Source organism: Atta colombica, unplaced genomic scaffold (assembly GCF_001594045.1).
Source record: "Atta colombica isolate Treedump-2 unplaced genomic scaffold, Acol1.0 scaffold293, whole genome shotgun sequence".
NCBI classification, from domain to species: domain Eukaryota; kingdom Metazoa; phylum Arthropoda; class Insecta; order Hymenoptera; family Formicidae; genus Atta; species Atta colombica.
In genome coordinates this window covers 495809-510670 of record NW_017259396.1, presented here as the reverse complement: position 1 = coordinate 510670, position 14862 = coordinate 495809, and the positions used below count along the sequence as shown (strand labels likewise).

The following is a 14862-nucleotide window of genomic DNA, read 5'->3' as shown; positions in this document are numbered from 1 at the left end:
ATATTTATATCGAGTTCATCATACACATAATTCACCTAGACGGTGAAAAACAATTGCAGCAACGAGCAACAGCTAACGAGAAGCTATAACAAAGCGCGAGTACCTCGTTGAAATTTCACGCTCGCGTTCGTGCCACGCGGTTTTCAGTGAAATCGTTAGCCAATCTCGGATGTGCTAAACGCGTGTCACGGTTCGCCGACGGTGGCTTGGCGAGATGCCAAGGTCGACGATGGAGCCGCGCGCGAAATCAATCCGCGCTATTGTGCTCGGAAACGCGTTAATCGCGCTTATCGGACAATGCACCGATGCGCCGAAGCATTGCAAACCTGTCCGCTGACCCTGATGCAAATATTCTGATATCGCGGATACGTGGATTGCATTCGAGAAAATTATACTCTAGAACGAAGCGTTTCGCGCGCTGGCCATTTAAATTAAATAAAATTGAACTTTTTCATTTGCTAATTTTCTACGACACCTACAATAAGTGGATATAAATCGGTGAATGTAAAAATAAATTCACTGCACAACCAAATTATATTAAAAATAATTATTTTACCTCATGTGGAAGATATTTTACCATTATTTGAATTTAATAATTGTGCAATTTCCTTTTAATACACACAGTGAAAAGACTGCTCCGGTCCCAAATATCTGAATGATGCCTTTATTTTTTATTCACCGCGATATTAGTCCACCATAAAACTCATTTTCATCAAATTTGTTTTAATATTGTTTGTACATTTAGTTCACAGTTCCGCGCATCAACAATTAAACATACTAATTAAACTTTGAGTTTATAAACGGTAGTTATGAATGAAAAGTTTTTTTATAATTGTTTTAGGAATAAAGTTATCACAAAACTGACTGTAGTACAAGACTGGACTACAAGATTATACTTTGTAGGACTGTATAAGAATGAAGATCAGGTCTCAAACTCAGTCCTAAGAGATGTATGAACGTCCCTCTATACTTGACAAAAGAAGTGTTTTCTCTGTCTTTTTTTGCTTACCAGCCTTTCACAATAGTTATTACACTCACTGATGTATTATGGTGCATCGAAGCATCTCGATAATTATAACTTGTGTAAAGTCGCAAAAAAATTGCATTGTAAAGTGAGATAGATTTTTTTTCAAAATTTATAACATACGCTTATTACATTCACAGAAGTTACTTTAAAAATTAGAAAAATTACACTACTGTATATTCTTTCGCACAAAAATAATCTAACAATTTTGTAATTAAATATCTCCATTGCTTTTTACAATACAAAAACAAATTTATTTCAAGCGGATTAATTTTATCAAAAATAAAAAAAAAAGAATAAGCTATTAATATTAATTGTTACAGATTGATATCGAATGATTTTATGTAAAAACAATACTTTTATGGACTATTTTCTTCTTTTGTTTTCAAATTTTTATTCTATCTAGGAATTTTTCTTTCAAAAAAAAAAAAGAAGAAAGCAAAGCTAAATATCTTTTTAATTTTCTTACAATTTTTACTCATTAATAGTATGATTAATGAATAACATTCCTTGTCGAATTTTCGTGATTTCTTTGAAAATTTTTGTTCAAATCAAATTTCTTTGCAACGAACCTCATTTCTCCATTTATATAGGTATAAGACTGCGAAATAACGATTTTATCACAAAGTACAGCCTTCCTCGAAAAAAAATTAAAACTTTCTTGTTATCAACTTGTTAGACGTTATTAGAACGAGAAATGCTGTCTTCAGTCTCGAAAATAAGAAGAATAATAAGATATCAATAATTAACTAGATAATTAGCTATCAAAAATTATAGAATCCGAATATTTCCGGATACTATAGACAAAAGCTTTCTGTGCACGAATGCAAATATTTATATCATCAAAAGATCGCTTTTATCTCTAATAAATGACTACTTTTTATTTAGTAAAAGTTTAGTAAATAATATATCTGTTAATATTATATCTGTGCCTTATGACTTAAGCTATTTTTTTCTTTTTAACACTCTTAGCAATTGATAAAATTGTCTCCTTATTTACAGTCCAAATGGTTCAAGTTCTTTAACTTCTGAATCAATCGGAAAGAAAAACATTAAAATAAGAAATCGTAAACAGATCGAAAACAAAATAAACCTAATGCATCTCAGAGGTAAGATACGAAGGAATGTGTCAGGTAAAAATGAAACGGGTAAAGAATGATATACCTTTTGTGCCAGCCTAAATGATTCCGCAAAGTGCTTATGAACCGCCTGTTCGGCCCTTTGTTTCTCAAGCCTTTCCTGTTCCATTTTGACCTTCTCCATCTCGCGTGCTTCCACTTCACGACGTTCCCTGTAACAAACAAGCAAACGAAAATTCAGTCTATATGCGCAATTATTATGTGAATCGGTGCATACAAATTGGCTCGCGGCTTACAAAGTCATTGACGATTAAGAACGGATTTAACAATTAAAAGACGAATGGCATTCTACAAATGCAACTTTATTTAATATACTGAAAAAAATTTACTAAATCTTAATACATATTTCTTTGAATAGTACTAAGTAAATATCTACTTACAATAAATAAATATTTACTCAATAAAAAATGATAGTTTAAATTTATGCTTTCGTATTAAATAAATATATGTTTACAACTAGTAAATATTTAGAATTATTCAGATATTTATTAAAGTTTAATTTTTTTGTGTAAATTTCTAATAGTATTAGATAGCTTTAACGGTTCGTAATCTTAGCTATGACGTGTACATAATAATTAATTCTTAGTTACAAGTCAATAAAAATATACAGCTATTTATAATTACTTTTTACTGTAATAAGTTTTACAAATGGACGTCTTGGTTAATTAAATTTTCTCCATCTCTTCTTTGTCTATAGATAGAAATTAGTCATTTCGATTAATTAATCGTTCCACTGCATGTATTTTTATTTTAATATCTTCAAAAGAGAAGAGTAACGTCAGAAGCGCGAACGTCTTTATACAATGTGCTCTGTAACGATGCTTGAACGATAGACATAATTTATACGCGCGTAATTTATATGGCTATAAAGGAACTCCTCCACGGTCGCTCTCATGCTCCCCCGCATTCGCGTTCTTTATCGATTTATCTCTGCCCTACGGCCTCCGTTCGCAAAGCTCGGCGGAAATCGCAAATGGCGTAACGCGAGGGGAAAAGAGAAATACGGGGGCTGCGATTCCCCGTCTCCCCAGGGGCAACGAGCTCTGTCAGCTGTTACCGTTACTCGAGGCAAAATCAATTGTCGGATCTCTGCGTTCTCCAGTTACATCGCGTTTTCTTTTTACACTTTACGAGACATAGATTTTCACAGTCCTCTACATATATCGTTTCTCGAACTTTTACACAATGAAGACAATTTATAAGAGTAATTTACATAAAATTTAATCAATTTACGCACAATTTATTCTGATTTTATAAGTTCATATTATATTTAGAGAAAAACATTGTGGTAGGTAATTATACAAGTTTTATATGTAAGAATTAATACAGTTGAATAAACAATTTTATACTTGCAATAACTACAAAATAAACTATTTTATATTTTAACTAAATTAATAAAATCGTACCATTATATATATCTGTGTGTGTGTGTGTGTGTGTGTGTGTGTGTTTTAATTTTAATGTAAAACTTGTCTAGTTATGTATCTATTTTTTTATATGTGTGTATATGTGTGTAGATATTGATTCTACATATAAAACTTACATAGTCTTTTATAATTGCCATCATTATATCTTTTTGTCTAAATGTAGAAATAAGAGATATGTTCTATGCCACTAATAATTATGCGCAAAAACTGACATTATACACTTATTGTTATCATATCATCCTAGCGTTTATCTACAACGTTTTATTTATGTTATTCGCGCACCGTCTTTCACAGAACTCGCTCTAGGATATGCGTAACTTTTATCTCTTTGCCTTCTCGCGCAAGCAAGAAATTCGCTCATCCCGCATAAACGCAATGCGCATCGACGGAGATAATAAAACGCAGCGTCTGGCTAGTATATCTATCTCGCGACTCTTCAAGGGGGCAGAGAAGAGCGGGGGTAAGATAAGAGCATTCATTAACGCTTGCGCAAGTTATTTATACTGTTACGTGCGCAACGCGCGTGTTTATCTGCACGCTCGGTCGGCGGACCTTACAATGCACGCGCGCGATAAATACGTCCGCGCGTATCTTCACTTCTCTCTATCCTTCTCCCTCACTTCTGTTCTCTCGTGCCACTCTTTCTCTTGTCCCTTTTATCTTAGTGCGCGCGAGTGCGGTGCACTCTGGCACACCGTCCTGAAAAAACCGCTATTGACGTACACGCAGGTATATGATCTCCAGACGAGAAATGGAAACGATAACATCTGACTGATGACGGAAACTGTTTTGAATGCTTGACCGATACTATTAGTCGTATCTGTAAGGTCGATTAAAATACCGGACAGATAAAAGCTGGTGTGTAACTCATTAAGTGTGTAATAAAAATATGAGAGCAATGTTTAAAGTAGTGACACTGTGTGATCTGTCAGCTCATTGTTGAAGATATAAAATTATGTTTTGTATTTTATACAAATAAAACATTACGCGACCGGCAAGACTATGTGTTTCTAAGAATAACTAAATAACTTTTAAAGAAAGGTTGCGCATTATTGCGTTACAAAAAGTCAGACAGAAAATAACCAAACAGGTATTTTCTAATGTATATTCTCAAGCTACTTGATCTTAACCTCAAGACAGATTACTAATTCCTTTTGTAAGTGCGTATAATAATAGTAAGGTAATGCTATAATATAGCTTTCTTGTACAAGATGTAATAAAATATTTATATAATAAAGCAAATAATACTACAAATTTCGAAGTCATACTTTTTTCATTCCTCTAGTCATTCATCTTCAAAGAACGCGTCATAGATGTAACATGTGCAATTCATTTCACGTTTGCACTTCGACATTTGCGAAATCGTTTGTTAAAATGCATTTAAGAGCGCATGTTATCGCAGTTGTGTAAACGTAGAGACTTATCTATATTCGCCTTTTGCTGACTGCATCATATTTAATATCGCGACGCCGAAACGCAATTACGCGCAATCGCGTTATTAATCCTTGCTCGCTCGCACAATGTAAACTTCATTATCTAGTGTCGTGAAATTTTTTCGAGGTCACGGATATCTACAAATAGCATAGGTCGTCGGTTTTAAAGTGACTTGACTTGATTGACTTAATTGAACCAGACTACCTTGAAGTCTAGCGGATCGTACTGTGACTTAATTTTTGTCAGAAAAATAGAATGCTTTTAACAATTCTTGTGGTAACTAACTTTTAAACTAATAATTCTCTCTTTCTGCTAAAACTAGCCTGATAAATAAAGTTCTTTTTTTTATCGTCAGCCTAAATACATTATAATAATACAATCATCAAATAAATAACGTGGCATATTTAAACTGTGAATCAAGAATGTATTCTTAACTTTTTATCCCCCCCCCCCTCTCTCTCTACAAATTTAAACTTTATTTTTATTTTACAACCTTTTTTTACAACCTTTCAACGTCTATTTACATGTTATTTCATATTAAAGACGGAACACTTCTAAACAATGAAAATGATAATTAAAAATTAAATGTTATCATTCATTGTCAGATAATTTCAATTGCAAAATGTTGAATTCGTAGAGATAATTAGCATGAAATTAATATTAAAGTTCAATATTAATATCGAAAAGATGGTTCACAAAGACGAGCACATTTTTGAAATTCAATATAAGCGATAAGACTTCGAGTATAAGAGCGTCATTGAAAAGCAAGATTCCGTTAGTATTCGTATTCGAGTGTGTATGCATCCGATCTCTTCGAAATTGCACGACGAGGACGATGTACATAATGCGCGCAACATAATGCAACTCAGCAGCGAGAGTGGCTGTCGAAGCAGGAAGAAATGAAGGCGAGGCACTTCCAGAAGATCCGCACTCAAAGAAGTGCATGCATTCTTAGAAGGTAAAATGTGTCATTACGATGCCACGATACTCCAAAGTCATATCATAGTATACAGGATATCACAGAAGTATCATTACAAAACTACTCTTCGAATCTTAAGATATCTAATAAAAATTTCAGATTAGAAAAGCTATAATTTCGTCGTTATTATAATATCGTAATCAATAACAAATATGTTAGTCACATTTTTACGTATAAAGATCAGTACAGTTACAATGTTAGCTTTCTGCACAAAATAAATCCAGATTCTAGACATCGTATAATAAATTTGCTTTCATCTTCTCTGTCAGAATAAAAACAGAGTAAATTCAAGATCGAAGCAAGGAATTTTCCTAAATTCCTTGGAAAAAATACCTAAAAGAATGTCTGAAAATGGATCAAAAAAAGCAATTGATGTATTAGTTTTTCTCCGTAAAGAAAATCGGTAAAACTGTCTGGGATACTGATTTATTATTCTTCATTGAAAAAATACATCAGTTTTAAATCTTAAGTAAAAATCCCAGTATGACAAGTTAGTTTATTGATTATCATTCAAGAACAAGCTTTAAAAAAAGAAAATAATTATTTATAATTATTTGAAATTGTTTTCTTAATTCGAAAAAGACAGTTTTTGGACAGTAGAATAAAAAACATTTGGACATTATATAACAGAAAGAAAATACTATACAATAGAACAGAATACTAGAACATTCTAGAATCTGCATCGAGAAAAGAATTTCTTGTACCTGCTTTTTTCCTACCTCTATATTTTATTTTTGTCTACATTCTCCACATATCTGTTAGTCTCCAATTTCCAATGTTTAGTTTTCAGAAATAGAACGAACAGAGGTATACTGACTTTCTAAAAAAAAAATTGACATTAAACTTTTAACGGTAATATCAGTTGAAGAAACAACTAGCAAATAAATGCTCGTGTTTAGAAGTAACAATAAATCAATTCTTTCATGAAACAAAACAACATATCCCTAATAACTAATCTTTTTCTTTCGTATCTCGCATTAGGCCTTGCGCGACTGACACGTGGATACTTTTCATATCAATGTAGTAACCTCGAAAGTCCGTAGGATCGCGAGTGAGTGGTATGAGATAAATAGATTATAGAATGATGAGCTCGTTCTTTCGCTGAATAGGCGGCGATTAAGGGTATTTATCAGTGAGGCGGATCTTCGTTGGACATCACGTCGTCATTGGGGTTAGCTATCTTCTCTTGAAACTTTAGTGTAAGATGTATTTTAAGTGTGAATATCGGCGTATGAATTATAAATACTCGATTATATTTCGTGAAGTGATGAAATAGCGACTTTGAAGCGACGAAATGAAAAAGAAAATATTCTGTGAAGAAAAAATCAGTGTAGAAATTAAAACGTAACGAGACATTGAACGGTTCTTTCTCCAGGATATCAACTATAAGTAAGACTTATAAACTTTTTCAATTTCTAAAAGCTGGTTAATTTGAAAATATTCTGAAAATAACGGATGTACCTTCAAAGTTGACTCTGTTTGTCCCTTTCTCTCTTCGAGAATTAATGAACAATATTGATGATTTGCATAAGCTTATAAATATGCGTAAAATAGAGAAAATAGCACTGTTAGCATAGATACACACGCGTGGCAAGTATATTATTTCTACGCGTAAGTGTTAAGAAATCATGACCTAAAGTCAACTGTATTCTGAGCGATAGCGAAAGTCTCGCGTTACCGAGCGAACAAATAATAACGACTCCGATACTTTTTTTACATAGCTCAGCCAAAATAAATGCGTTTTTGCGCGATGTTTTACATCGGTGAGGATTATTCCCCGTATAACGTATTGGAAAAACAGAAATTTCGCCGAGTTTCGTGGAAGCGATCACTGATCAAATCGTGCGGAATATTTACGAGCGTGATGGGATCGCCAGATGTATATTTAAAAACGTAACGACAACGGCCACAACTCCCATTGTTAATCCGTTCGAGGAAATCTCAAGGACTACGCACGAAACAAATCCATGGCGAATCACCTTGGCGCAAGATCGTAATTTGAATAATAAATATACGGTTGCGTAAATCGCAACGTGTATTGTCGCGCTTTAACACAGCGGCATTCGATTATGGGATTAATTATCGATCACAAAGAGATTAATCGGGGAAACGAAAAAATATAATCGCGGCGTATCATCATTTATCGATTACAGTAATGCCGATATTTCACTCCCGCCTTAGGCAAAGGTTCGATTATGTTGTTGATAGAATCTATGAGAGTCTCATAAATTTTACAAGACGAGAATTTCTCGCGTGTCGCCTTCAATCTCCTAGATCTTTGAACCAAATTCTAATGCGGTCAAGAACCAATCGCGTAGTAAAAATCGCAAAGAATGTAATTTAATGTAATTCTTATTAAAAATCAAGAATCGCTTTGAGCAAAAAATAGAATTCTTTTTTTTATTTGACTTATTTTTATCGGTCTAAATTTTACTTACATAATTGTTAATCATTTTCTAATCAAAGTTGACGATTTTCGTTTCATCGGTGGTTTTATAATATAATTTCATTATATAGTAGTATGTAATACTATATAGTAGTATGTTATATAGTAGTACGTATACTTTCGCGTGACTTACCGCTCCGCTTGTTTCAGCAATTCACTCCGCCGATTAAAATTACATTCAGTATTCCCACCTGCCGTAACGAGGTGTTTCGTATATATTCGGAAATAAATATTTCGTTACTCAAGATTCTCCGTCGCGCGGCATTTTATGACTTCGCGATTTTGAAACAAGCACAGTTCCGAAGAATGTTTGCTAGTCTCGGTATTCCTTCGACATGAAGCTCTCTGTCCTTGTTTGCATGTCTCTTTATTCCATCGTGCGAGGTGAACGCATTCGAGAAGAAAATCAGCGTTAATTTTCCCTCCACGATCACTAAATCGTTTCGTGCCGCGTTTCGCAATATATTTCGAGCATAACGGATATATACGAACTACGAACGTGATCTAGAATGATGATCGGGCATGCCTAACCTGATTTCGCTATTGACCGTGATAATGCTAGATATTCAATCGAATAAAAACTTATTAATCAAATAAGATATATATGTATGTGTGTATTACATCGCTTTTTTTGTAAATCAAAATTTTAAAAAAGTAGATGTAAAGTTTTTTTTTTTAAATTAATTTACTTGCCATGAAAGAAAAAACTTACCAAGAAAAACTTATTGATTTTTCTATGTATATAATTTCAAACAGAATATAGTTAATAATAAATCGAAACATTTCTTTATATAATTTAATTAAACAGTTTATATAATTTATAAAAAAAATCTTCAAAGAATTTACTGGCTTCAACATAATCGAAGTAAAGAGACGCGCAGAAAGTAGCATAACATGTGCATATGCACGGGTATAAACTTTTGTCTCGTGATGTAAATTTAAACGAAGAAACAAGCGACACGTGGAGTTGTATAAAACGCTAGACAATTTACAAGGTAAATTCAATGGATATGTAAAAATAGAGCCTACGACCTTTATCGAGACGATTTTCGATCTTTCGTCGGCCATTTCGAGCGTGCGACTGATACATTATGAATAAGACAATAAATAAAAACCTAGTTCAATACACATAAAAAAATTCATTAAAAGAAAATTAATTCTTGCTTTGAGTACAAAAAATGAATCTTTTTAAAATTTAATAAATACATTTCAAGATTATCAAGAAAATATTCTTTTTTTTTTTTATTATTAAAGATAACCTTATTAAAAATTACTTAATAAAAAGGAAGTAAATTGAGTAATCACTTTTCAAGAAAAAATATTTTTTTATGTGTGCGGCACACATAAACTGTCGGAGTACAAACTTCGCGTTACGTAATGCGAAGAGGAATGATTTCGATTGCTCACGATACGATTACGGCTGATAAGCGCATGCTCGTGACTTAATCGGCATTAGATTTTCCTTCGTCGAAGATAAATGATTTTTCGTACAGACCGAGGTCAGCCAGTCGCAGATCTCATGCACCAAGGTAATGGAGCACGGAGCAATGAATATGGAATCACGAACGCTCAATCAGCCGCAATAACGATCGTCCGAAAAAATAATCTTTCGTCGGAGAATCAATCCTCGAAGCGACGTGGTGACCTACTTTTTGTACCCATTAACGAAGACAGGTTGTGTGGTAAGCATTCTCCACCACAAATCCAGCAGAGCGTTACCTGAATTTCGGGATGATCGTAAAGCTGACACAAAAGGAGAATTGTAAAGATCCTGATTTAAAATCTTGACGCGGCAATAAAAAAATTCTAATGTCTTTCTTGGTCAGCGGTTATTCGAAAATTCCTTTTCTAACTTTTCTGCCATTATAAAATGGCATGTACGTTCGACTTTTATATCTTGTTTGGAATCTCGGTCTCTATAGAATCAGTTTCTCTAAAACGTGTTCGAGGAGGAGTTATATAGCGACGATACATTGAAAAAATGCGCTGGAAAGAACCAGGGATACTTTCAAAGAATGAGACAGGCGCCTGTCATTTCCAGGACGAGAGGGGTGTGTAAAAACCATACAAAACGCACTCGCGGAAAAAAACTCGTTAGTCGTCCTTCACTCGTCGCGATGCGTCCCGTTGCGCCGTATATTGCTTTATATCGTATCGCGCGGCAAATTAACGCTTGCATTCCTACGCTTTCTGCACCCGCCGCGTGATTACCGTGATTTCTACGTGACGTAATTCCACGCAGACGGAAACTGACGAATGCGAGGGAGAAAGAAAGAAAAAAAAAAAAGAAAAAGAAAAAGAAAGATATGAACGGGAGGAAAAAGCGGGGAGCGCGAACGAGACGGAACGAGTTTTACGCGTGTGCATTGCACACAATCACACGTACATTTTCCTCGTGCGTATATGTTTGCATGGCCAATGCATCATTTAGATAGCCTGGGTATATCATGCCAAGAGATACGCCTCGGCGCAACAGCAACGTCTATCGGGTGACGCAGAAATGACCACGTAGACATGGCGTCTCGCGCCGTTCACGCTCGTGGGAACAATACGATCGCTCGCCGGTGATTTATCACGCATTTGCATTACGACTTGAGAGGATCGTAAATCACAACGGTCGCACCGTAAAATAATCGCGCGGTCGAGAGTTCTCGGGGAAAGCTCGGTGGTGATTGAGTAACGAAAAGCGAGCGGCCTTGGCCAAAGATGATCTATCCATTTCTGGATCATTAGCCTCGGTTATGATATAGGTGGAGAAAGTGTATTTGAGTAATGACGCTCATGGAAGACACTGCAATTTGATTATGGCTCCTCATTCTCCTTTAAATTGAAATCTACACAGATACATTAATGGAATACGTGATGCTTTCAAAAATAACTTCATATCATAGTAAATGACTTTATATCAATAGTGATATCAAATATCATGATATCAAATATCATGATTTGTATCAATACTGATATCAAATATTAGCTTGAGTATTACATTTTTTTACATTTTTTTTTAAACGAATGAACAACGTTTAGCAACAATCACAAATGGAAGCAAAAATTCATTTCGTCTTTTCGCAAACTTTTTTGTGCTAAAAAGATTAATGTTCGCGCAACTTTCATTTTCGTGGTCTTATTGATACGCATAACCCAGAAATGAGACGCATACGAAAGGAAGTACGATGACATTTGCACGATTGTAATTTCAACGAAGGCAACCCGTCGCGGCGCGCCAACGAGAAAATAAACAGGTTTATTCATTCTGAGTTACCTCCTCGAGCATACGAGGAAAAATTGTAAAATCGTAGAAAGATGGCATAGCTAAAAATAAAGAGCAAAATACATAAGATGTATACGATGTACAGTCAATTTCTAAGTATTATATTGTTCGCAGATATAAATAATAGAAAAGAAAATAAAGAAAATATAGAAAGATTTTTGCCAAAGTATCTTAGAATCTTAACATAAATATTAACATATAGATAAAAATAATTTTATTGGATCATTAAAATAATAATGTAGGAATCTCAAGTATAAGACATATTCTAAAATGTTTTGACATTCTAGGAACTAGTTTGAGTGGCTTACATATATGGCGTGGCAATAAAGTTTGGTGAATATATGAGAAAGTAAACACTACTTAATTATAACATAAAAATGGACTTTTATTGTCCTTCAAAATAATCTTTATACATAATTCACAAAATTCGTACAGCTTGCCAAAACTTTGTAAAAAAATTTATGAAAAAAATCTTTGGATATCGCCTGAAATCTTGTTGTCACACGGTTTTGAATGTCTAAAATGTTTGTAAATCAAGTTCCTTTCATCATCTTTTTTATTTAAGAAACAAAAAAGATCTGCAAGAGCAAGATCGAGAGAGAATTAAGGAGAGCGCAAGTAATTTAAAATGGTAATGCAATGCTGATTTAAGAATCGTTTTGAATTAGAATCGTATGACATTTGTCTCTACGGAGGGATTATTTCGAAGAACAATAAAGGTTATTTATACATATATTAAGTGGTGTTTATTTTCTTATATAACATTCATCGAACTTTTTGCCATGCCACGTAATTTTGAATAGTCTAACAAAATTATTTTCAAATCTATCTAAATTTTTAGATGCTCAGCAAAATCTCTGAGACAGATTATGAACAACGAATAAAATCTGTTTTTATTCGTTAGACTGCACTAGAACTCTCTCGCTTTCGCTAAATATATATGTCAAATATATATGTCATTTTAAGTTTTAAAATTGTATAAGCTCAGCTGCAGAAAATAGACCTAAATACGTACAAACATCCAAGCAATTTAGGTATCCTTGGTGCTCCGCTTCTTCTAAATAAAAAATTACCGACTGACCCGTTTAGAGGAGGCAGCAGATTCCGAGTTAATGAGAGCGAAACTTTTGTTTCGCCGACCGACTGCCACACTGAATGAACTGTGTCAAATGCGCGACGCATTTGCGAAACTAGTTCCGCGAACTGTCGGCCGCGATTATGGCAGTCTATAGAGAAGCCCACAGGCGAGAGGTTGCTCTCCCGGTAAATGTCACTAACCTTATAACTATTTCCCCTCTTGGCTCTCCTTCCTGCCCGTCGAAATGCGAGCACCTGCTGGCTATACTGCATTACTCGTGCAACTTGCCTCGTGTTAATATCCGTCGCGAATAACATTTCGACATACATTTACGTCGACACCGATAAATGGTTCTATATTTGACTGTCGTTCGCAACACGAGCAAACGCAAAACGCCGAATTGCAATATCTCAAGTGAGACGAGCATTTCCTGTTGTTATCTTAAAGCTAGATATTACGCAATATTATTCTTAACTCTTGACTATTAATTTTTTAATAATTTTTCCTATTTACTATTCTGCGATTACTCATGCATTTCGTTATGTCACTATTACACTGAGAAAAAAAAAGTTGTTTAACTTGACTAAATGCGTTTAGTTCGTAATGATTGTTTAGTTCAAATATTTATATATTTAGATTAACAAAATTTTGTAATTTAAAACATGTTATTTGTTTGAATTAACAAATATTTGCTGGACAGTCCGTGACATTTAGTTGAATCAACTATATATAATATTTTTTTTAAACGGCAATTTTTTTTCCTCAGTGTAGTTTCTTGAATACCATTTCTTTTTTCAGAGATAATCTCGAAGAATTAATATTAAACATACATTAAATACGTTATTTTAAACATCTATAAACTTCGATAAGATATGACATCCGGAAATTATGCGACCCCTTTGACAGTCAGTATCATTTATATAATATCCACATCTCTTGATCGCTTAATCGCTCACATTACCAAGAATGCAGTTCGAATTAATCACATCTACGTCTTTATATAAATTTCTCAGAGTTTCAGTACCGAACGCGCGTGTCAGTCACGAGTCACCAAACTGGAATCCTCATTCCATGCGAGACGCAGACGGAGTCTATACGCGAAATCAACGGTCAAGCTTCGACGCGTGCTCGACGTCTGCAAAATTACTCGTGCAGAAAGCGAGGCCTGCCAAAGCGCGCCTCTCCGGCCCGCCGCGCTCTATTTTCGGCCGGAACATTCGAACGAGAACGAGACTGCTCGGTGTGAATATTACAACGTGACGTGTATATCGTAAGGCGCGTTGCAACATTCGCGAATCGCGAACAAAGTCGCGGGCGGCCTCGGCGTCGAATTTAGAAGAGAGCAGCTGTTGGCGCATAAAAATCCTTCGCCGTCGATTTAACAACGATCTTGAGATTTCCCTGACAGAGAGGGAGACCTTCTTTCTGTGACTTTCTTTCACTATCGTGAAATACTCGAGTGTTTCTATTCTCTTTGTATTAGACCACTCTATTATAATTTTCGATAATAAATCACAGCTTAGATTATGAGATATTTATTCATTAATCTTTAATAATTCGTATTGTGAATTTGATGATGTATGACATTGTATGACGATAATGTCTGACCTAATTTCAGAATATTAAACTGCTTTATACAAACTAAATGCTCTGCCGGTAATTGGAATAAAGAATAAAGAATCATATTTTGATTACAAATTTGGGTAGCTAAATTTAAATCTAAGATTTAAGAAGTAAGAAGTAGATAAGTAAAATATAATTCGAGTTCTGTAATAGTAAAATCTCGTTGTTAAATCTTTAACGAGTATATTAGAATCTTTTCAGATTTTTAGATAATCCGGAACATTAAAAAAAATTGCTCGAAGACCCGTATTACTGACGGAAGAATTAAAATTAAAGTTATTGGCAGAGAAAATATATTACGACTTTATTAGAAGTACTACTGTTGATGAGTAAAAGATATAATCTCTCCGACTATTGCATTAAAAATCAAGATTCAATCTTGCCAAGTTTAAAATTTTCAGAAAAGCGAAACATATGTCTCTTATTGTTTACAATTCTACA

The 14862-nt window shown here is 34.2% G+C and overlaps 1 protein-coding gene across 5 annotated transcripts in view; it reads right to left on the bottom strand.

Moving 5' to 3' along the window:
• Nucleotides 1–14862, bottom strand: part of LOC108690055 (serine/arginine repetitive matrix protein 2) — a 322951-nt gene that overhangs the window by 29899 nt on the left and 278190 nt on the right. For all 5 annotated transcript variants that reach the window (XM_018197125.1, XM_018197126.1, XM_018197128.1 and 2 more), the window contains exon 9: nt 2189–2315. In XM_018197125.1, the coding sequence (XP_018052614.1) occupies nt 2189–2315 (127 nt within the window). The remainder of the gene's footprint in view (nt 1–2188; nt 2316–14862) is intronic.